The 24,187-nt window shown below is 52.2% G+C and overlaps 1 protein-coding gene across 12 annotated transcripts in view; it reads left to right on the forward strand.

Annotated features, from left to right (window-relative positions):
• GRAMD1B (GRAM domain containing 1B) overlaps positions 1–24,187 on the forward strand; it is a 187,178-nt gene that overhangs the window by 157,835 nt on the left and 5,156 nt on the right. For all 12 annotated transcript variants that reach the window (XM_055548432.1, XM_055548437.1, XM_055548439.1 and 9 more), the window contains 12 exons: positions 671–751; positions 4,110–4,225; positions 5,947–6,103; positions 7,370–7,559; positions 9,772–9,915; positions 10,894–11,012; positions 11,257–11,399; positions 13,456–13,559; positions 14,378–14,581; positions 15,743–15,833; positions 19,864–19,971; positions 20,248–20,365. In XM_055548432.1, coding sequence (XP_055404407.1) covers positions 671–751; positions 4,110–4,225; positions 5,947–6,103; positions 7,370–7,559; positions 9,772–9,915; positions 10,894–11,012; positions 11,257–11,399; positions 13,456–13,559; positions 14,378–14,581; positions 15,743–15,833; positions 19,864–19,971; positions 20,248–20,365 — 1,575 coding nt within the window. The remainder of the gene's footprint in view (positions 1–670; positions 752–4,109; positions 4,226–5,946; positions 6,104–7,369; positions 7,560–9,771; positions 9,916–10,893; positions 11,013–11,256; positions 11,400–13,455; positions 13,560–14,377; positions 14,582–15,742; positions 15,834–19,863; positions 19,972–20,247; positions 20,366–24,187) is intronic.

Below are 24,187 nucleotides of genomic sequence, written 5' to 3' on the forward strand. Positions count from 1 at the left end.
AGCAGCAGTTTCTTTCTGTTTTGTTACTAAGCTCAAAATATGTAGAAAAGTGTTTGCACATGCGTTAGTGTATGTACATGTAGAAGAGGGCACACACTGATATTCAAGTGTTTGCTGAATTAATGAATCAAAGGGTGATTAGTGGGTTTACCTTCTCCTTCCTTTGGGCTGGTTCCCAGCTCACCACTTACCAGTCTATGTACGGAGGCAAAGGAAGCTTTTTATGGAGGTGAAAACTTCAAACCAGAAAGAGAAGCTCTGAGCTGAGTTGGATGAACATTGAAGGACTTAGAGACAGTGGGTGACTCAGAGGTCCCAGGTGCCTGGGCCATGGCAAAGGACTTGACGACAGTGGGTGACTCAGCGAACTGACCCCTTTCACTGCAGAGCCCTGTGCTGTCATCGTGGGTGCAGTATTTGAGGATGGATCAGTAGCTTTTTAAATATATATATTTTTTTAAATTTTTGGCCATGTTACGCAGCATGTGGGATCTTAGCTCCCCGACCAGGAATCGAACCCACACCCCCTGTGTTGGAAGCATGGAGTCTTAAACAGTGGACCCCCAGGAAGATCCCTTGGTAGCTTTTTTAAAGGAAGGAGTCCCATGTCTCCATCCATTATTTTGTAAGTCTTCACAGACATTTCTTGCCATGCTCTCTTTCAATCCAGCACTTTTTCACTTCGTTCGGGGCCCGGGATAGGACGTACATGATGATGTTCCGGCTCTGGCAGAATGCTCTCCTGGAAAAGGTAAGTCCTGCCCGCTCCTTCCTCAGCCTGAGGATGCACACCCACTAGAATGTCCCTGCCCCTTGGGTGGGGGCCACTGGGGTGATGGCTTTTGCTGCAGCATTGGCCTACTCTTAGGAAGCCCCTGCTTCCCCCTGGTTCCGGAATTCCTCCAGGCTCGCGGTAACGTGTCCTCCACTGCTGTTGACTCAGGTGCTGGGAGTAACATGTCCTGTTAAGTGAACAACCTCCTGGCTGCCTGGAGCGAGGCCCTGTTGACTTAGGGCACTCAGTTCTGCTGTTTTAAAATGTACTGGGGTTTGTTTCAATCAGGTATGGTAAAACACACAGAAATAGGAATAACTGTCATGAGGAAGAAGGTTTTATACTCACAGATCCCTGGAGCAGAGGCCCAGCATACCATACAGGAAGCTCCTAGTCAGGAGGCAGAGAGAGTGAGGGGGGACAGCAGAACAAGAGCCTTCATTTCACAGGAACGAATGAGTGTTGCTCTTGCTTAGTCGCCCAGTTGTGTCCGACTCTTTTGCAACCCCATGGACTGTAGCCCACCCAGGCCCCTCTGTCCATGGAATTCCCAGGCAAGAATCTTGGAGTAGTTTGCCATTTCACTTTCCAGGGGATCATCTTGATCCAGGGATCAAACATGCACCTCCGCATTGGCAGGTGGATTCTTTACCATCGAGCCACCTGGGAAGCCCAAGCAGGTTTAGGACTGGCTAGTTTGAATGTTTCATCAGGCTTCAGGATAGAGAGACTTCTCTCCAGAGAGACCGTCCAGGGGTAATTAGTGCAAGAGAGAATTGGCCTGGAATGTAAGAGCTATAAAGGGAGTTCCTTGGGGGTGTGGCTTTGGCTTGGAGGCTTTACCTAGAAAAGGTGTTCTTCCTCATGGGGTGATTTTTATCTGTAGAAATTAGCTAATCCTGCAAGGGGCAGGCCCTCCACAGTCAGCAAGGCCTTAGATGTCAGAACATAAAAAATACAGAAAATAGGATTGGGAGTTTATGATTAGCAGATGCAAAGTATCATGTATATATAAAATGGATCAACAGCAAGGTCCTACTGTATAGCACAGGAAACTCTATTCAATATCCTCTGATAAACCAAACTGGAAAAGAATATGAAAAAGAGCATATTGATATATAGGTATATGTGAATCACTTTGCTGAACAGCAGAAATTAACACAATATTATGAGTCAACTATACTTCGATAAAATAAAACTTTTTAAAAAAATACAGAAAGTAGGAAAATAGAGTTAATACAGCCACCAGTTGACCACCTGAGTGAAGGGGACTCTGTTGGAAATGTAGATGAAGGAGACCTGGCTGAAGGTGTTAGAGAATTCCCATGCAGATGCCCAAGTTGGCGCGGGGAGCAGGGGTTAAGAAACAGCCTCCTTGCCAGAGAAAGAAACTTAGGGAGGGAAATTGTATGATTACATAATAATTCCAATTATATGTATGACATGTATATAGTTAGGTATAATGTGTGTATCTACCTTGACTCCAGCCCAGACTTACCATCATCTAAAGGAAATTGAACAGATGTGTTATTTAGAGCTTTTTCTAACCTGAAAGTCTGTAGCCCTCATGTAAATCCTGATAACTTGAGTTGATCACCAACCTTTATCAGCCATGGATAGTGGTAAAATGATAATGCATTTGGGTCTCCACTGGCAGGTTTGAATTTTCGGCTCACAACTACTGTCATTTCTAAGACAGAGGATCGTCCATATGGTTTGCAAAACCTCTCACAAAATAATCAAGAATTCCGCCTGATGAGCAGAGTCTGCCAGTTGTGCTTGCCCCAGCTATGGTCAGATGAGCTAAGCCCGGTGAACTCAGGCAGGGAAGGCTGCGTGGGGAGGGCGTGGTCCGGCAGGGAGGCAGGCATGTCCCAGGCATGGTGGACGGTGCCCATGAAAGCTGGAGGGAGGAGGTCCAGGTACAGGAGAAGCAAGTGCCTTCCTCTGGGACCAGGAGAGCGAACACAGAGAGCTGCCCCGACACACACACACACACACACACACACACACATGTGCACCCTGGACCTTGCTGGCTCAGAGAGAACTCCACCTGCTATTCTGGAGAACTCCACCTGCTATGCTGGGCATTTCTCCACTGGATCCTGGAACCCTGGCTCATGGCATCCTGCCAGCTGCCTGCTTCTTAAACTATACCTTAAAACCGGTGGTGGTTTAGTCGCTAAGATGTGTCCGACTCTTATGACCCCATGGACGGTAGCCTTCCAGGCTTCTCTGTCCATGGGGTTCTCCAGGCAGGAATACTGGAGTTGGTTGCCATATCCTCCTCCAGGGGATCTTCCCGACCCAAGAATTGAACCTGGGTCTCCTGCATTTCAGGCAGATTCTTTACCGACTGAGCTACGAGGGAAGCCCATACCTTAAAAGGGTGACATCAACAGAAAGCTCTTAATTCCTTATCAGATCTATTGGTGGGAACGTTCTTTACTGTTTCTGTTTTTCTTAACACTTTTCTTTTTCACATATGTATCCCTCCCAGCATCTCTCCCTCTCTGCAAACCAAGACTCATCCATGGTCTCCACCTTTGACCTTTGTTCTTTGACATTCTGTTGCCTCTTGCCTGAAACTCTGAACCTCAGTGAGAGCTAACTTTTCTTAGGACAGTGCTTTTGAGAAGAATATGTAGACATCCAGTGAAATAAGAAAAACCGTATATGGAACTAATACATAGACCTGTAGACGAACTGATTGTGATTAAGGATAAAGAAAGAAGTATTCAGGCAGTGGAGAGAGAGTTGGATGCAGTGACCTTTGAGGCCCCTGAAGCTATGAGAATGGCAGCTTCTTTCCAAGCACAGGATGCCCAGCTGAGGATGGGCCACCTTGGAGGTGTCACGTCTTTCCTGGATCTGATCCACTGGGGCCTGTGAGGCCACTGTTAGTATCAGGAGATTCCTGCTGAGTTAGGGAGACTGGGTCAAGGTTGTCTCATTCTGAGTCCAGCTCAAAAGCTCTGTGATCATTTTGGCCCCAGAGTACCTTGGTTTATGCTGCTTAATGCAGGGCCTCACTCACAGGAACAGGAGGCGGGCAGTTCAAGGGTCCATTGGTTCTGCTGTGCAGACCTGAATAGAGGAAACAGGTCAAGTTCCTGGCTTTGCTAAAAGCCATGTTCTTAGGGGAAAAACAGATCCGGAGCAGAGGGCAGGGCAGGGGTGGGGTTTTCAGGGAGCTGTCGCTCTCCACTTATCCAGCCGAGGAGGGTAGAGTTTGGCTTCTCATCCCTCGAGGGAGTCCAGGTAAACTCAGTGCGTCTGTGGAGAGTGGAGTCCCAAGGAAGGGAGGGTCAAGCCTCTCTGCTGTCCCCTGCAGCCACTGTGCCCCAAGGAGCTGTGGCACTTTGTCCACCAGTGCTACGGGAACGAGCTGGGCCTGACCAGTGACGACGAGGACTACGTGCCCCCCGATGACGACTTCAACACGATGGGGTGAGCGGGGCAGGGGGCAGGCCGCCTGCAGGGAGCCCTTCCAGAGGGGCGAGGATGGCCAGAGACTGGCATCTAAGTCAGGCCCTGAGGGAAGCGAGGGGGCACCTGGGACGGGGCTGTGGGAAACCCCTCCCAGATGGAGGAAGTGGGTGGCTGGGCCAGCCAGCCAAGGTCAGGTGGGGAGCAGGAGGTCAGGCTGGACTCTGAGGGCTGCTGGGCCAGCATGATTTCTTCAGAGGAGGATGAGAAGCCAGGGAAGGCTTCAAATAGATAACTGATGAGACCTGACTTAAAATTTTAACATCACTCTGTCTCCTGGGTTGAAGATAGGCTGAAGGGGAACCAGGGCAGACTGGCTAAGAGGCTGCTGAATAATTTAGATCCTTTAGATGAGAGGTGATGGTGGTTTGGACCAGGAGGGTAGCTGTAGAAACAGCAGTAAGTAGTTAGTTTCTGAATATATTTGGAAGATAGAACCAGACATATTTTGGAGGATTTGCTGATCAGTCAGAAAGGACTCACAAGTGGCTTTAAGGATCCACCAGCTGGAAGGATAGAGTTGTTCTGAACTGAGATGGACAATACTAGATGCAGAGCAGCTGTGAGGGAAGATTGGGAGCTTGATGTTAGGCAAGTTGAGTTTGGGATGACTGTTAGCCACGTGGAGATGTCACGTGGGTGTTTATGTGTGTGAGTGTGGGGAGGTCTGGGCTCGGGCCATAACCTCGGAGGTTATTAGTGGCTGAGATCACCAGGTGACTGAATTAACATAAGCAGCAGCTCAGGGACTGGGCCTGGGAAAGAGGCAGCAAAAGAAAACACAAAAGAACATCCATTGAGGTGGGAGGATGCTAGCAATTTCGTGTTCTGGAAGCCAAGGGAAGTATGTTGTGAAGAGAAGGGGCTTTTGCTGTACCATGTGCTACTGATGGGTTAAAGCGGTGCAGGCAGGCTTGAGGTAGAGATGTCATGGTCGTGTGAGAGGCACAGAAGAATAGACTGCAAGGAAAGAGCATCAGATGTGCAGTGCATAGGCCTATGCTCAGGTACCACTTCTCACACTGAATAGTATTATCACTTCACTGTGTATCTACTTGATTGTCTCTAAAACGCATATCATGATTGACGCAGAGTTGTAATGCATCCAGATGTGGTAATGAGTAGAGGTTAGATGCCGATGAGAATGGTAATGATGGTCTCTGCCTTGGGAGAAGCTACAATGGCATACCTGTGGTGTCCACAGAAGGGTGCCCGCCTTTATCTCAAGGAGGGTTTTTCCTCAGTGTGTGATGCAGAGAAGTTTGCTATTTATGATCCAGAATCTGGGCAGCACCAGCAAAGGGTACTCGTTCAGAGTCCTGTCCTAGTCGCTATGGGAAATCAGATGTATGCTCAGAGCACAGATGTTTCATTAAATGGTCAGGTTGGGGTGGGATAGGGTGCCAATGGGCAAAAAAGGAATTTTAAGACAAATAATGGTCACATTTAAGAGAATGCCTGGAAAAGGTGAATTTGGGGATAGAGATTTTACCACGGGAAGGAGGGGTAGGGTGGGAAGGAGGCTTTAGAAGTCAGTTCACAGGCAAGTAGTGGATAGAGGAAGGCCATGGACACAGCAAAGAAACAGACGCGCCCGTATAGTTTTAGGAGTGTGAGTTTCTCGTGAGCTGGCCGTCTTGGCCACCGAGGTTAACGTAGGTTCATGTTGCCTTTCTTTTCAGCTACTGTGAGGAGATCCCCGTAGAGGAGAATGAAGTGAACGACAGCTCGTCCAAAAGCAGCATAGAGACCAAGCCGGATGCCAGTCCGCAGCTGCCCAAGAAATCCATCACCAACAGCACGCTGACGTCCACGGGGAGCAGTGAAGCACCCGTCTCGGTGCGGGCAGGGACCCCACTTTGCTTCCACCCCAGCCCAGCGATGGTGTTTCCCAGCCTGGGGAGCAGGTAGAGGGGAGGCTGGTTACACCATGGTCAGTTTATGCAGACAGGCTCCACATTTGAATGAGTGTAGAATCCAGAGCTGGGTTCTCAGTGCGTCTGCGTACCGATTTTGTTTGGCTTAGCAGATGGGACTCATTTCAAGTCCATTGTATGAGCTTTGCCCTTGGTGGCCTGCCGTGATCAGCCCGCTGGTGGAGAACTATTCCAGGTCTTCTTTTCACTGCCTTGATCTGAAGTCAAAGTCACACATGAGTACAGGACTGCACAACTGCTCTCTGTTCATTCATTCTGTAAATCGCGATGGAGCCCCTGGTATGGACACTCAAGGCTACCTTCCTTGCTACCTACCTGCTGTGCTGGCTTTGCAAAAGACATAACAGTATGGAAAAAGGAGTCTGTCCTCTGGGACTTGGTAATGGAGTGGGAGAAGCTGGATGAAGGAAGTGTCTGGGTGTGAGCTGGCAGGTCGAAGAAAGTGTTCCCAGAAAAGGGAGCCTTGTGTTCTAGTGGTTTAGGAGTCAGACCACTTGGCCTTAGAATGAAAACATCCATTCGATGCCTAGTCTCCATTTTCTGTCTCTGAAGTTAACTTGTTTTTTTAAGTCATTGTGTCTGAGTTTGTTTTTTTTTTTTTTTTTGACTGGCACTGGTCTTTGTTGCAGCATCCAGGCTCTGTAGTTTGTGGCATATGGGCTCTCTAGTTTCAGCGTGTGGGCTTAGGTGCCCTGAGGAGGCATGTGGTAGCTTAGTATCCTGACCAGGGATTGAACCCACATTCTCTGTATTAGAAGGCAGATTCTTAACCGCTGGCCCACCAGGAAAGTCCCTGAGGTTAACTTTAAAATATAAAGAGGTGTACCTGTTCCCTCGAAGGGCTAAAGGGAGAATGAGTCAAATAGTGCTTGAGAAGCCTTTTGAACCTCGCAGGAAACAGGCAATAGTGGAGACAGGCTCACGTGGTAGAGGCCTGAACCCAGGAGAAGAGCGGGACTAAAGGATCCAGCTGTGCCCACACGTGGGGCTTGGGGTCAGGAGAAGGACAGGGCCTCCTGATGGGTTCTGTCTTCCACAGCAGAACTGGGGAGAACTCTGGCCCCCACACCCCAGTTCCTGAGCATTCTGAATGTGCAGGCCTCCTCGGCCAGCTCTTAGACTTCCCCCTGGAAAGGAAACCAGGCTGACTGCTCTGTCTCCACCCCAGTTTGACGGCCTGCCCCTGGAGGAGGAGGTGCTAGAGGGCGACGGGTCTCTGGAGAAGGAGCTCGCCATCGACAACATCATCGGGGAGAAGATTGAGATCATCGCGCCCGTGAACTCCCCTTCGCTGGACTTCAACGACAACGAGGACCTCCCCACTGAGCTCAGTGACTCTTCAGACACCCACGACGAAGGTGGGCGTCAACAGTGGGGGCATTGTGGCCCTTCCTCTCTCCAGATGTTTTTGAAGGCTTAACAGATGTTCCCATAATGGAGACGGAAGTCAGTGTGACTTCCCGGCAGAAGGGTGTGTGGGTAATAGAGCTCTTTTTTAAAAAAGATACTCTTGTTATTAGCAAATATCCCTTTTTTGGGGTACTCAGTGTAGGATCCTTGTCGTTTCATAGTTGTCTGTCTTTGCTCAGCGGGCAGTGCTTTATCCTGCCGTTTAGTCTTGTCATTGCATGTTGGCACTGGCTTTCCTACAGCTCTGCCCATCAGTGTTTATGCCACCAGCAAAGTACCAGCCCTCTGCCCCTGGAAATTCATGGTCATGTCTGACCAACAGAGAGATGGAGAAGAAGTAGCTGTGACCTGAGAGCTTGTTTTCCTAGAGACTAAGAGTAGAAAGCGTTCAGACAGGAAGAGCTGATCAACCATAGGAGCTGACTGTGGGATTTAGTGGCAGCCTTGAAAAAAAACACTGTCAATGGAGAAAGTTAGTCACTCAGTCATGACCGACTCTTTTGCGACCCCATGGACTGTAGTTCCCCAGACTCCTCTGTCCATGGGATTTCCCAGGCAAGAATACTGGAGTGGGTTGCCATTTCCTCCTCCAGGGGATCTTCCGGACCCAGGGATCAAACCAGCACCTCCTGCCTTGGCAGGCAGATTCTTTACCACCTGAACCACCAGGGAAGCCCCTGGAAAATAGTTAGGTTTTAACAGACACTTGCTTTGACTCCAGCATGAGGGTTTCAGACCTAGTCTGTTGCCATCAGATAGACTGTGGAGACGGTGCTTCTCTGGCATTTCTAAGTAGGTGGCTTCTTACTTCCCTCCTGCAGAGGGTTGGCCTCTCACCCTCACCCAGGAACACGGTGCCTCTTACATTCCGGGGCGAGAGGCCAGATGCTCAGTGTTCATGAGTGTGGTTGACGAGCACCGTGAGTTGGTGGTGGGGTCGGACTTGTGAGGCTGGGCCAGCAGGGCCCACTTCTCCGTCTGGGGTCAGTCTCTCCTGTGAGTCACCTGTAGCAGTATCTCACCTGTGGTTGGTTTGCCACTGCCGTCTAGGGCTGCACGGGTGGTCGCTGTGTGATAACTGGGGTGCCGCTCTTGTAAACTGATAAGTGAGTGTCCCTCCCGACTGTGCTCCACAGTCCTGATCCTGCACAGTCGTGGGCATGGACCCTCCAGGATGCCCTGACCTTCTCAGGGTCACAGGGATGCCAGAAATGTCAGCGTCCTGCTTGAGATCAGACTCCAGCCCTTGCGGGTCCCTCGATCAGGGCCTGGGCGGTGCTGAGGGCTCAGGAGGAGTGCTGGGGTTTGAGCAACTCTCCTGTGCCCTGAGGGACTTCCTGCGTGGCTTAGCGGTAAAGAATCCGCCTGCCTATGCAGGATACATGGGTTCGATCCCTGGGTCGGGAAGATCCCCTGGAGAAGGAAATGGCAACCCACTCCAGTATTCTTGCTTGGAAAGTCCCATGGACAGGAGCCCGGCTGGCTATAGTCTGTATATACACGGGATTGCAGAGTCAGACATGACTGAGCGACCGAGCATGCACATACCTGTACTCTGAAACTTTCTTCTTGTAGAAAATGAAGTTTATGAAGTCATGGGGGTAGAGGCTGCTTTATGGAAGGAGACCAGACCTTACACATCACAGATCACCGCCCCGTAGTCCAACCTAGAAGCTTTTATATAAACAGACTCATAAGCGTCCCTGGACACACCTGTGCCCTGGGCTGCGATGACATTTGCTGTCACTCATGGTTTAACTTACAGATGGTTGATAACTGATCCTCTGGGTTCCGTCTGGCAGGCCCAGGGAATAGTCATTTATTATATTTAAACTTAGGTCTGAAAGACCACTTTATTTGGAAGGCTGAAAGTATAAGGGCAAACAGTGGATTCACGAGCTAAAGGATGAGTGAATGGGATGCAACTAGAGTCCCGTTGCACTAGTCCCATTGGCATCCAGTGTGTGTGCCAGCCAAGGAACGGGGCCAATTGACACGAAGCCACAGACAGTGGAGGCCAGGACTCCCCCGCCCCACCCGAGGCCTCCTTTGAGCCTTGGTGGCCATTCCCATATTAGCCACAGAGACATAAGTACCCTGGGGGTGTCCCTGGGGTGTCCCTTACCTTCCCTGCCTACCCTCCTCATCCTCTCTGTGCAGGGGAGGTCCAGGCCTTCTACGAGGACTTGAGTGGCCGGCAGTACGTGAACGAAGTCTTCAACTTCAGCGTGGACAAGCTCTATGACCTCCTGTTCACCGACTCACCCTTCCAGCGGGACTTTATGGAGCAGCGACGCTTCTCAGGTCCGTGCCCCTCCCCAGGCTGGTGCCTCCCACCCCTTCCCTCTCTGTCTGCTCTGCTTTCCTCTCCTCCCCTCCGATGCACCCTCCTTTTCCCAGCCACCTGATGGCCCAGGGCACTCCCTCTCTGGCTGCACGTGGTTCTGGAGCTCCCCGGGGCCCTGCCAGCTGCTCCTCCCCACACCACTGTGGCTGTACTTGTCCTCTGCACCCGGACCTTCAGTACCAGCCCCCAAAGGCTCAGCAGCGAACAGGAACCCCCAGGGCTCACCATCTAGCTGAGAGCAGCAGCTGCCATGTCCTGGTTGGCACATTCCACCCACCAGGCTCATGACCCTGTCTTGTCTCATTCAATCCTCCAGTCTGCCCTGGGTGCTGGTATTGTGGTCCCCATGATACCAGGGAGGAAGGTGGATCTCAGATCCCTGTTACCTGCCTTAGATCATGCAGCTGAGAAGGGGCCCAACCGGGATTCAGATCTAGGGCTCTCAGAGTCAGTGCCTTGCACCGGATGCTCCTTGCTCCTGCCCTGCAGCTCCCCGGAGAACAGTAAGGCTGCTCAGCGTCCAAGCCTGTGGAGGAGCCCTTGGGCACCAGCGCAGCCCTCTACCAGGAGGAGGGGAGTGCCAAGGGCAATGGGAGGTCGCGTCTCAGAGGAGAGGGCTTCTTCCCGAGGATCCCAGGCCCCCATCACAGTAGCTCCAGTGTTGCCAGCACCCCTGTAGGTGGCCCGCAGGACCTCCTGCCCTAGTCCAGAACAATCCGCATTCCGGAGCCTGTGTAGGTCCTCGGCCAGTCTACAATGAGCCTCTTTCTGCTCGGAGGCCCCCTCCTCTCAGCCTCCTCCCCCGGCCCTTTGACTTCCTTTGGGGGGGCCAGTCGGCAACCAGGCCGAGAGAAGGTCGCTGGAGGGGGCCACTCAGAGGTGGGGACAGCAGGCCTTTTTCCTTCCCTCATCCCCCGGCTCCCCTCTCCCCTCAGATATCATCTTCCATCCGTGGAAGAAGGAGGAGAATGGAAACCAGAGCCGAGTGATCCTTTACACCATCACCCTTACCAACCCTCTGGCTCCCAAAACTGCCACCGTCAGGGAGACACAGGTGAGCTGAGGTCGGGCAGAGATGGCCTCTGTTCTGCTGTAAAGGATTCAGGACAGAGACGTCAGGATGAACATCTGGGCGTGAGTGATGTTCAGCCTGAAACAGTGCTTAGATGCTGCGTTTCCCTCGGTTCTGGGTCCCTGTTCAGAAGTCAGGAGCGAGCTGGGGAAGGTCGTCGGGAAGGAGGGGTTTCTCCTGTCTTGCTCCTCTTCAGCCCCGTCCCCCCGCCCTTTCTTCCCTGCAGACCATGTACAAGGCGAGCCAGGAGAGTGAGTGCTATGTGATCGACGCCGAGGTCCTCACGCACGACGTGCCGTATCACGACTACTTCTACACCATCAACCGCTACACGCTCACCCGCGTGGCCCGCAACAAGAGTCGACTCAGGTGCTGTCTCTTTGGGCGGGCAGGTTCAGAGCAAGTCCCTGGTGTTCCTGGGGGACGCTGCGTCAGACAGCACTGATGTGCTCCTGAGGAGGAGGAGGGAGGCGGGGGGTGTTGGCTGTGAGCTCATTCTTTATTCTGTCCTTTCTCTGAATACCTCAAGACCCACCCCATGCCTCCGCCCAACCTGACAGCTCCTGCTTCTCCACCACGTTTCCTTCACTCCTCTGTGTATCTCTGTCTCTTTTGTGTTAAAATATGTATTTGGCTGCACCAGGCCTTAGTTGCAGCATATGGGATCTGGTTCCATGAGCAGGGATCAAACCCAGGCCCCTGCACTGAGAGGGAGGAGTCTTGGCCACCAGCCCACCAGGGAAGCCTCTGTGTCTCTCTTTAGTAAAGGTATCAGAACCACTGCTGTCTGCTGATTGTCTGCAGTTTATAAGCATTGTGTAGTTACTTCACCTCCATGAACTGGATTCTTTAGAGTAACCCTAGGAGGTGAGTTTGTCCTCACTTTTCAGGTAAGAAAACTGAGGGTCATTACAAGATGAGTAAGTTTTCCAAGAGTCACAAGCACTGAAACCCAGGTCTTAGAGAAGGGAATCTCTGCCCTTCCTGTCCTGCTGAATGCTGGGCATGTGGCGAGTTTCCAGGCATCTTCCCGGTGGCAGTGGCTCCAGCCGTCCAGGCCAGCAGGAGCCCTCCCATCACTCTGTTCCCAGCGCCCAGGATGGGGCCTCCACACAGCGGAGTTAGTGTTGATTGAGTGATTAGTCCGATGCTGTTTATGGCTGTCCAGGGCACTGTGATGTGCGTTTCGAGGATGGAAGAAATTTAGACTCTGACATTGCAAGAAACTTGTAGTTGGACTGAAAAGCCAAGACACACACCCATCTGAGAATAGCTGGGTCGTGTACCTGTATCTTAAACCAAAATCTTTTATGGAGCAGAAATTCATTCGTCTCATTCAAATAGAAGAGGAGTTTGATAAAAGGTTGCAGAGGGGTCTTTGGGGAGTCAGGAAGGTCAAATAAATACCCACACTTTGGAAAAGGGTCTGAATCTTTCTCATCTATTTATTAACAACAAAAAAAATCCTTTTTGGCTTCTCTGAGAGCAACCCCTCCCATCCCGCTCTTCTCTTTTTTCTCCTTCTCTTCTCCCTCCCCGCTCCCTTCTCTTCTCCCTTCCTTTTTCCTTTTTTCCTCCCTCTCTCGCACCCTCTCCCTTCTTTCACCTCCCTCCAGCCCCTCTCTTCCTCTCCTGCAGGGTCTGTGTTCCTTGCTTCTAGATTCCTTGGGGAGGGGGTCTTCCAGCTGGATGTCCTTTCTGCCCAGCTCCCTTAGAGGTAGCTGCTTGTCCAGCTAGCCCCCCACAGAGCCCACCCTTAGTCCAGGAAGTGATTGCTGGGAGCGGGGTGAGGGGCCATGGGCGTGCACACATCGGACTGGGGAGGGGTCCCTTCTTCTTCCTTGTGAGGGCAGAGCCGGCAGCCTTAGATGTGGGGAGTGTTGGCAGTAAAAGTGAACCTTCAGGAGAGCAGAGCAGCGGCTGAGCAGGAGCAGAAGGAGCTGATGCTGCAGGAGACCAGGCAGCGAGAGGCCCACAGGCAGAGCAGAAGCTGGCAAAATGCTGGGGAGGTGGAAAGGCAGGAGGCGGGTGGTAGCCAGTGAAACTCTTAACGGTGGAAGCTATGAAGCCCAAGACTCTGCCTTGGGCTCGAGGTCTCTGGAGACAGACAGAAGGGCCCTGGGCCCTCCCAGGAGGAGGCCCCATGGTGTCACGAGTGAGCTCTAAGCTGGGAGTCAGGGCCCTTCATGTTAGTCTTTGGTCCGCTTACAAATTCTCAGACTCAGTTTTCCCATCCCTAAAATGAGGATAACCCCACTAGCTTCACCTGCCTCCCGGGGTGCCCAGGAAAGTCACATGAGGTCATGGATGCAAACCTGTAAAGGGCAGCATGAGGCTGCTTTGACCTTAAACCTGAAGTTTCCTGTTCCCAGCAGAGGAGGGTCCACCAGGAAAGGGCTGATCTTGGTTCTGGCTTGCTCCTCAGGGTCTCCACGGAGCTGCGCTATCGGAAACAGCCCTGGGGGCTGGTGAAAACGTTCATCGAGAAGAACTTCTGGAGTGGGCTGGAGGACTATTTCCGCCACCTGGGTGAGCACCTGTCGATGCTGCTGGGTGAACCGTCCCTCTGTCCCCGTTCATGCAGAGGAGGGGGCCTGGGACACAGGGAGAGATGGAGGAGGTGAGGGGGGCTTCACGGGGTCCCTGAGTCTGCCCAGAAATGGGTCCATGTATGTGAATGTGTGCATGTTCAAGAGACTCTGACTGCAGCCTTTATGAGATTGTAATCATGACGGGTGGGCTTCCCTGGTGGCTCAGTGGTAGAGAATCCGCCTGCCAATGCAGGAGACATGGGTTCAATCCCTTGGTCAGGAAGATTCCCTGGAGGAGAAAATGACAAGGCACTTTGGTATTCTTGCCTGGGAAATCCCATAGACAAAGGAGCTTGAAGGGCTGTAGTCCATGGGGTCACAAAAGAGTTGCACACAACTTAGCGACTAAACCACAATTGAAAGGATCCATGACCCTCCCAGAATGAGCCTGAGATCTAGACACACTGATGGTAATAGTGTTAGGAGAAGGAAATAGCCACTGAAGGCATCCACTGGAAAATGTGCTGTGCCCTGGGTTGCATATGTGAGGGTGTGCGTTGGAAGCCTTTGTCTACACACTGTCAAATGACCCAGAAGAGGGCTTTGGGCTGGGCTGGGTCCCAGGAGAACTTTCTAGGGCTCAGGGGCATGCCTGAGGGACCTCCGGCCTCCAGGCAACACCCCAGAGTCCGGTATGGGAACATGGTACTTTTAGAGGGCATTCAGCTAGGAGTGGACAGAGCTGCTCCAGAGGTCAGTATATTAGGTTGGAGGCGAGGGCACGTGGCCTCTTATGTGGTCTTTTGACCCTGACAGAGAGTGAGCTGACCAAAACAGAGAGCACCTACCTGGCGGAGATGCACAGACAGTCTCCTAAAGAGAAGGCCAGCAAGCCCCCGACGGTGCGGAGGAGAAAACGGCCCCATGCCCACCTGCGGGTGCCACACCTGGAGGAGGTGATGAGCCCCGTCACCACGCCCACTGATGAGGACGTGGGCCACAGGATCAAACATGTGGCAGGTGCGTGTGAGGTGGGGGCGGGGTGGATGTCTCAGGGCTGTGGGCAGAGCTCCCAGCCTGTACCAGGCACACAGGCACACTCACCCTGCAGCCTGGGATAGACTGGGTGTGACTGGCTCACGACTCACAAAGTCTGAGGCTCTGGATGCTGTACTGCAGTGGTCGTCAACCTTTTCGGCACCAGGGACCGGTTTCATGGAAGACAGTTTTTCCATGGACTAGGGTGGAGGGCGGGGTGGTTTCAGAATGAGTCAAGCTCATCATATTTAGTGTGCACTTTATTTCCACTATTATTACATCAGCTCCATCTCCGAACATCAGGCATTAGATCTCAGAGGTTGGGGACCCCTGCTCCACTATTTCCTTTTGCCCGTAAGCTCCCCAGCCCCTGCTGTACCCCTTATGTGCTCTGTTGAACAGAAAGTGTCTTTTGAGTTTTTGCCTCCGTGTTCCCTGAGCTCCATGGCTCCCTGAATGAGCTTGGGCCTGAAGCTTCCGCATTCTCAGGAAAGGCTCCTGGAGAAGCTGAAGCTCAGACCCCAGTGTTACCTCGTAACAGGTCAGGGGGTCCAAGGTGGCCCCCTCCTCGGTGTGTCTCCCTCCTCCCATGGAACTGTTCACACTCTCCTGTCTTTGCTCAGTCGTGGAAACCTGCAGCAGGGGTTTTTCAGGCTATGCTCTGCTCCTCCCTCCCCGGATACTGGGGTGTTGATCAGAGCAGGTTGAGGCAGGGGGAGGAGGGAGGTGTCAGCCTTCCATGTCCCTCGACCAGCTTTAGCCGGAGCACTCCCATCTTATTCGTATGTTTTACATACAGGACTTCTGACTAACTTCTCACTTGAATAAACTGACCCTCAGCGTTCACGTGACTTTCTCAGCATCACGTGGCCGGTTAAGGATAAAGCCAGCGCTGAAAGCTGCCTCTGGCCCAGCCCAGTGCTGTTTGCCCTCCACGGCTGCAGGTCTCCGTCCTGCATCTGCAGGTCCCAGCTACAGGGTGGTTTTCTCATCCGTTCAGTCACTTCCCTTCTAGTTGCAGAGGGCAGAGGGCTATCCACGAAGCACGTGGTTTCTGAGACAGCTCTGTGCAGGACCAGCCTCGTGTCAGCTGGCAGTGGGCTCGCAGGCCGCGTGATAATGGCCTTTTCCTTCTCCCCACAGGTTCCACGCAGACGCGGCACATCCCCGAGGACAGCCCCAGCGGTTTCCACCTGCAGAGCGTGTCCAAGCTGCTACTGGTTATCAGCTGTGTGTAAGGGACTCCAGCTCTCCCCCAGCCCTGCTCCCGCCCCTTCCTTTCTCGCCTGCCGCCTCCTCCCCACCTGTCCTCCTCAGGCGTCCAAACAGCCTCGCTGCTGCCCTGGTTCTTGCTTTCTCCTCTAGTCTCTCTCCAGATCCGTTGCTCTGTCTGTCACTCCTTGCCTCTTTGCTGCTTTTTTCTGTTTGATTCAGTGCTTTACTGTGTGCTAGGCCTTCAGGACTCAGAAGAAAACACTGCATACAGCATCCGTGACAGGAACTCAATTTCAAGTGGGTCAGACGGGCAGGAATTGATGGTTACTGCAGTGCTGGATCGGAGAAGGCAGTGGCACCCCACTCCAGTACTCGTGCCTGGAAAATCCCATGGACGGAGGAGCCTGGTGGGCTGCAGTCCACGGGGTCACGAAGAGTTGGACACGACTGAGCGACTTCACTTTCGCTTTTCACTTTCACTCGTTGGAGAAGGAAATGGCAACCCACTCCAGTGTTCTTGCCTGGAGAATCCCAGGGACGGGGGAGCCTGGTGGGCTGCCATCTATGGGGTCTCACAGAGTAGGACACGACTGAAGCAACTTAGCAGCAGCAGCAGCAGTGTTGGATAAATGCTAATACAGAGATGCCACAGACGTTTTAGGAGCCCACCCTTTTGTTTGTGGCTGGTGTTCTGGGTGTCTGCTCTGTGCTGGGCATTGGGACTGTGCACTTACGGGCCCACCCTTGACTGGGTGGCCAGACAAAGTCAAGACTTTGGAGTCCAGGAAAAGTGCGTGCTTATTTTATTGTAAGCAATGTATACTCATTGCCATAAGCTATAAAACTGTGGGCTCAGTAACTTGCACAGGAAGTTCATTGAGAGAAATGAGGATGTAAGGTGGGAGGGCTTCCCTGGAGGCTCAGATGGTACAGAATCTGCCTACAGTACAGGAGACCTGGGTTTGATTCCTGGGTAGGGAAGATCCCCTGGAGAAGGGAATGGCTATCCACTCCTGGGAAATCCCATGGACAGAGGAGCCTGGCGGGTTACAGTCCATGGGGTCGCAAAGAGTCAGACACAACTGAGTAACTAACACACACAAAGTGGGAGGACACAGCTCTCTGACGGGTAAGCCCAGAGCCTGCTCTAAGGACTTTCGTACACCTTGGGCAGGAGCAGCTCAGACAGCTGAGTGCTAACCGCTCCTCCCCTTGGTTGGGCCACTGTCTGACAGCCTGGCCCTTCCTGCCTGGAGCTGTGCTGGGGGATGTGGGGGCACAGCTGAGGGAGTTGGGGACTCAGGAGCTGCCCAGATGCCGCCCTTTCAGGGGTGTACCAGGCACTAGACTGTCCGTAGCTCTGTCCTGCTCTGTGACGCCCACCCCACGCCCCAGCCTTCATGCCTTCACTGAGGCATGTTCAGAAACACAGAAGCAGGCACACAGCTTTGCCCACAGGAAACTGGGAAAGAAGCCCTGCACTGACATGGTTGGATTTGCACTTAAAAAAATATCACCCTGACGGCAGCATTGTTACAGAATAGACAAGAACAGGCGGGAGGCGGGGAGGCCAGTGGAGCAGATGGCAGTGATCTCAGCGGGAGGGGCTGGTCGGGCTGAGGGCCAGGGGCTGAGAGGGCCCAGAGGTTAAGGCTTGTGCCACCTGGCTACATAGCGAAGTGAGGACTTTCGGGTCCACATGCCCGTGAGGGTTGTGTCGTGGACAGAAACCTGGAACTTAGTGAAAAGATGTTGCAGAAGATACTGTCAGTCCCCAGTGTTTCTGAGGTTGTCCGAATGGACATGACAGACAGATAGCTGTCAGTGTGGACCTGGAGCTTAGAGGGGGAGTTTAGGCTGCAGTTGCGGATCCATTTGTCAGTAGCATCAGAGCCATGGTGTGCACGAGATCATCATGGCGGCGAGTATGGAGCGCGAGAGGGGGGACGGGCTGAGGACAGACCAGGGACCAGGTGGCAAGAGGGGGCCCGTGAGTGTCAGGAGGCGGGGTGCTCTTGTTCACCACACCTAAATATGCAGCATAAAAATAGATGCAAGTCTTCTGACTATGACTATGTATAAGCAGCCCACATATTTTTATAAAAGTAAATACAAAGACAACTGTAAGACCAGTGAAAATCCACTTTCAGCAGCAGCATTTTAATGTCATTACTACCACCGTCAAAACTGAATCTCTGATGTTGGGTTTGCTTAACAGAAAACTCTAACCTTGGGTTAGCTCTGTTTTAGCTCTTTCTGTGTTTTGTTGCAAGTAGAGAAGATCAGGTGGCCTGAGTAAATTGTATAGTGGATTAAGTCACGTTGGAGCTCTGATAGTTTAGGATATTCAGACCTCATCTTTCAACCCTAGAGCGTCCGGGCAGTGGGTCTGCTCCCAGTGTGCAAGTGGAACCTTCGAGAACAATGCAGGGTGTCTGTCTAAGTGGCCCACGCCACCGTAAGCCTGCCCTGTGGCCATCCAGCCCTCGCATCTTTTCTCTGTTTAGACCACCCTCAGGCCTTCACTTGAGCCACGTCAAGGGGTGTCCCTTGGCCTCCACTGAGCACAGGCCAGACTGTAAGCACAGTCCCAAATGCAGGTGCTGAAGTGGTTGCAGGGCACCTTGAAGAGGTGGCTTTCAGAAGATCCAGGTGTCTGGTGCAATTAAAGGTGGTATCGTTGAGATTCAGTACATCGCTTAGAAGTCCTTGTGGAGAGCTCAGAGCCCCAAGAACACAGCTGAGTAGCCCCAGGGATCTGTAGCACCCCTTTAAGGAAGACAGCCTTCCCGAGTTCCGGGAAGCCAGGGTGAGAAACACAGAAACACATGCCATATGTACCACACATTTTGAAAGGTCAGAGACATGGCAAAGATTTTCTTTTCTTTGTTGGTCTTTTTTCCATCTATTTATCTTCCCATTTTGTGTGTCTGGACCTCCTCCTTTAATGAAAGTAACCACACCCCTCGTGAGGGGTTTCACATACATCCCTTCCATGGGGGGCTTCACATACACCCCCTCTGTGCACAGAGTCACCCCAGTAGAGTGGGTATTATTGGGAAACTTGATAGGAAGTTAAGAGCCTTCAAAGCCGGGAGCCAGGCTTTGTGCCCAGTTCTGCATGTCTATGTCCTGTCTCTCCATCCCATGAACCTTGAGGCCACTGAGGCCGAGAGGAGAGAGTTCTCAGGCCCTCGCTGACTCTCCATTCCCCACTGGGTCCGACCCCTGCTTATCCTCCCAGCTCCCTGTCTCCTCGTAGCTCTGGCCTATCCCTGGGAAGCCTCGGCTGGTCCCTGTGCCCCCCGCGGGGCTCTGGCAGATGCACAGAGGAGCCAGGAGCCCTCGGGCAGCTGTGCTAACACCTGGGAGGTGTCGGGGGTCAGAGCTGGGAACCCCCCTGAAATTCCTCCCGCGGTTCGGGTTGGTAGGAGGAACCTCCTCTCAGTTGATCTCCCTTGAGATACCAAAGGTCCACTTACACTTGCCCCACCCCTTCCTTGCTCACTGTCCTCATCTGCTGTTTTCTCTGCTCCTGGTGTTTCTTTCTCACTCTCTCTGGCTCAAGTTAGGCGCAGCCTCCCCTTCCCCGAACAAGTCTATTTCCAACCTCTGCCTCCTCCCCACTTTTCTTCCTTGCTCCCATTAGGATCTGTTTCAGGTGCTATCTGATCGCTTCTTTCACCCCCTCATCTCTTTTCCTCTCCATCCGCCTCTCTTCCCCCAGCACCCACTTCTGGGTGATTGTGTGTCTCTCCTTCCTGAGGCCTGCACCCCACACACCCCTCCACGGTCCTCCTGCTGTGCCCCAGCCCCTGCAGGTGAGAGTGCGTCTCTCTCTCTCTCTCTGTCTCTCCCCCTTGCTGCATTCCTCCCCCCACCTCCCCAGCTCACTTACTCACTGCAGTGCTTCAGGTGACCCAGTGGTCAAGGACGGTGGCCTCTGGGGTGGGGTGCATCCCTGCCTCTGAGAGGGAGGGTGCCCTCGTAGACTCCTCCTCATGGCTGCTGTTTCCACCCCCTACCCCCTCCCCCAATCTCCTCCTCAGTCTGGTGCTGCTGGTCATCCTCAACGTGATGCTCTTCTACAAACTCTGGATGCTGGAGTACACCACCCAGACCCTCACTGCCTGGCAGGGTCTCCGGCTCCAGGAAAGGTAACCCCAGCCTCTTCCCTCGCCACCCTCCCTGGCCCCTGCATGTCCCAGCGCCTGCCTCTCAGCCTCTGGGACGGCCCTGCTGCCCTTGGTGGGGGTGGGGGTGTGTAGCCCTTGGGATGAGCCCATGGATGAGCTCTGACAGTTGGCCCTGCAGTTCAGTCCGTTTCTGGTTTGGGGCAGGAGAGCCCGCGAAGGACAGAGCACCTTGATGTGGGCTCTGGGCACACGGGACATAACTCCAGCTGCTGGGGCACCCCTTCTCCTACCCCACAGGTTACCCCAGTCCCAGACAGAGTGGGCCCAGCTCTTAGAGTCCCAGCAAAAGTACCACGATACTGAGCTCCAGAAATGGAGGGAGATCATCAAATCCTCGGTGATGCTTCTTGACCAGGTGAGAGGCCCCTACCTGCCCTCCTTGCCCCGGGCTTCTAGACACAGACCGTCTTCCCTGCGCTCTGAGAGGAGCACCGTCTCCCTCCACCAGACCTCCTCCTCCATCCTTTCTTCTCCAGGCCAGCTTGAGTGAGCTGTTGGAAACACCCGGGTTCCCCAAAGTTACGTCAGTGAAATAACACAGTGGATTTGCAAGAGGAAAAAACTATAGATTAGATGGAAGGAGAGCTATATTTTTTCTCTTGGTAAGCCATAGCCATCTGACAGGCATTTAAAGAGATAGCTCCCTTTTTACTGAGATTTATCTTCCCAGAGGGCATGTCTTTCTAGTTCCTTTTGATGTGTTCCATCCGTCCTCCACCACCTATTGCCCTCAAAACACAGATGCGACACCCAGCCTTCAGGACATAGCTTCTCCTCCGAGGCTGTGCTGCGAGTCTGAAAAGAAGGTTGTACTGTGTCTTGTTTTTGTAACATCTTCTTCCTGCTTCTTGCTATCTGAAACCTAAATGCATCTATTTAAGACAGTCCTCCTGGGGCGAAATCATTAACTTCATTTCATCAGACAAAGGTGGGATCCTCCCCTTGCCACTAACTAGTTTTTTGACCTTAAGTAAAGGATTTTGTATGGGTGACCTTCCATTTCTTCATCTATAAAATGGAAATTGTAATCGTTGCTTCATGAAATTGCACATTTGCTCTGATGGCACATAGGCACTCATTAATATTAAATTTTCTTTCTCCTTCATGGTTTGGTCTCTTAGTTCTCAATTAAGGAGAGAGAATTTTAATTCAACTACCAGGATCCAGCTTAATGGGTTTAGCCTGCGCTCAGTTGTGTCTGACTCTTTGTGACCCCATGGACTGTAGCCCACCAGGCTCCTCTGTCCATGGAACTTTCCAGGCAAGAATACTGGATTCACAAGAATCCATGCCACTTCATTCTCCAGAGGATCTTCCCAATCCAGGGACTGAACCTGAGTCTCCTGCATCTCTTGCCTTGGCAGGCAGATTCTTTACCACTGTGTCATGTGGGAAGCCCCAGTGGGTTTAAAGTATCACGTGTTAGAGTACTGGAGCCACGTTTAAGGAAGGCGTTTTTTTTTTATCAAAAGAGGGTAGACAGCATAGCAAGGAGTCTGGAACTCTGGCGCATCAGGAAGATCGATAGAATTAAAGATGTGCTCGGGAACAGGGAAGACTGGGTGGGTGAGCAGAAGAGGACGGTCTCAGAGGTTGGGCTCTAACAGCTAGAAGAGGGACTGAACTAGGGCCAGAAGTTACAGGGTATCTGATTTCTGAGTCATCAACTAGAAGCAGACTCCTTACGGTTGCTGCTGCTGCTGCTAAGTCGCTTAGTCGTGTCTGACTCTGTGCGACCCCCATAGACGGCAGCCCACCAGGCTCCCCCATCCCTGGGATTCTCCAGGCAAGAACACTGGAGTAGGTTGCCATTTCCTCCTCCAATGCATGAAAGTGAAAAGTGAAAGTGAAGTCGCTAGCGACCCCATGGACTGCAGCCTACCAGGCCCCTCCATCCATGGGATTTTCCAGGCAAGAGTACTGGAGTGGGTTGCCATTGCCTTCTCCGCCTTATGGTTAGAGCAGTCCAGAAATGGGATGGGCTGCTTCGAAGAACTGTGGTTCCATCTCTGAAAGTGCTCCCACGGTGACGAGGTGATGCGTGGGGTGAGGGACTTAGGGATTAAAGGGGCAGGGGCAGTTACTAGATGACCTGATCCTCTTCCAGCCGTGGAATCCTGTTCAGGGCAGGTCTCCTTCAGGAGGAGCTTGGGACCATCAGATCTGTAGCCTGGTAGACTCGTATCTATGGGCTTCCCTGGTGGTGCTAATGGTAAAGAACCCGCCTTCCAATGTAAGAGACATAAGAGATGCAGGTTCAATCCCTGGGTCAGGAAGATTCCCTGGAGGAGGAAATGGCAACCCACTCCAGTATTCTTGCCTGGAGAATCCCTTGGACAGTGGAGACTGGAGGGCTACCATCCATGGGGTCGCAGAGTCAGACACTACTGAGCGACTTAGTATGTATGCAGACTTGACTCTACAAGCATTAAGATTGGTGTTTTGGAACTTCTTTGGCAGTTCAGTGGTTAAGACTTCAGCTTCAAATGCAGAGGCTATGGGTTCCATTCCTGATCAAGGAACTAAGATCCCACATGCCTTGCGGCCAAAAATCCAAAACATAGAACAGAAGCAACTCAATAAAGACTTTAAAAATGGTCCACATCAAAAAAATCTTTAAAAAAAATCAGTATCTTGTTCCATTCCCCTCTTTTTTTTTTTTCCTTTTTTTAGCCACTCTTTGTGGCTTGCAGGATCTTAGTTCCTCAGCCAGGGATTGAACTCAGGTCCTGGCAGTGAAAGCACCAAATCCTAACCACTGGACCACCAGGGGATTCCCATCATTCCATTCCCTTTAAAAGAACATTAAGGAGCCCCTCATCCCTACTGAGCAGAGGATACAGGAGAACTAAAGAGAAGAAAGTGGTGGATTAAGCAGAGAAATCAGAGGTTCTCAAAATCCTTAACTATTGACCCGTGAAATGTCCTCTGTCCTGGCCTGTAACAAAGCAGCTTATCCAGAGCCAGGGTTGAAACATGTTGTGTTGTGGGGGACCTCATTTTAGGATTCTCTCGCTGGAATTGCCCCGTGTAGACTCCATCCTGTGATGTGGGATGCGTGTGTTTCTTACAGGAGGTTAAGAAATTCAGTTAGGATTCCGTTAATTCAGTGATATGGGTACAGCCAGGAGCCTTCTCAGCTCCCTGCGTGGCACCCGTGGTGAATAAAGGAAGGATAGGACAGTGCCGTCTCAACACGCCTGAAACAAAGGCATTCAAGATGACCGCAGTGCAGAACCCTAGGGAGTGGTACATGAAAGGCCAGGAGGGACAGAGAGGGCTGTGAGCCACAGAGAGTTGGGTTTGTTCTGGGCCTTCACAGTAGATGGGTGAAGGACCTCGCTGGTGGCCCAGTGGTTAAGACTTTTCCTTTCAGCGCAGCGGGTACAGGGTTCGATCCCTGGTTAGGGAGGTAAGATCCTGCATGCCTCATGGCACAGAAACCAAGAAACAAAACAGAAGCAATATATTTTTAAAAATATTTACTTTTGTTTAATTATTTGGCTGTGCTGGGTCTTAGTTGGGGCATGCGGGATCTAGTTCCCTGACCAGGGATCGAACCCGGGCTCCCTGCATGGGGAGTGCGGAGTCTTAGCCACTGGACAACCAGGGAAGTCCCCAGAAGCAGTATTGTAACAAATTCAATAAAGACTTTTAAAAGGCGTCCATATCAAAAAACAAAAAAAAACTTTATAAAAAAAAAATAGTAGATGCATAAGATTGATGGGCAAGAGAGAAGTGTTTGAGCTGGGGAGGACAGCGTGGCAACTGTCCAGGATAGGAGGGCAGTATACTTGGGATCAGCAGGAAGCCAAGTTGAGTGAGGAGAAGACCAAGCCAGCCAAGCCAGGGGCCTTGTATGCAGGTCCCGATGGCAGTGGAAACTTTGAGAGAATTCTTAATTCAGAGCGACGAGGACCATGGGGTGAGGGGGAGGGTGAGACTCAGTGACACAGTGACCCTTACCCTGGGGGTGCCCGGTGCTCTTAATAGATCAGCTGTCCCCCTTTGCCCTGAGGCTGTGTCCCTGGAGAACCACCCTCTTTTAGGAGCCTGCCCCCTTCAGCTCCCTGGCGTGGCAGGGGACCTCCCATACTCAGGCACGGTGGGTGCTGCTGGATGGAGAAGCCCACTTGAGGGCACAAACCCGGGCTGGGGCGCGCTTCCTTGTCTTACA

This window comes from Bubalus kerabau, chromosome 15, assembly GCF_029407905.1.
Source record: "Bubalus kerabau isolate K-KA32 ecotype Philippines breed swamp buffalo chromosome 15, PCC_UOA_SB_1v2, whole genome shotgun sequence".
NCBI classification, from domain to species: domain Eukaryota; kingdom Metazoa; phylum Chordata; class Mammalia; order Artiodactyla; family Bovidae; genus Bubalus; species Bubalus kerabau.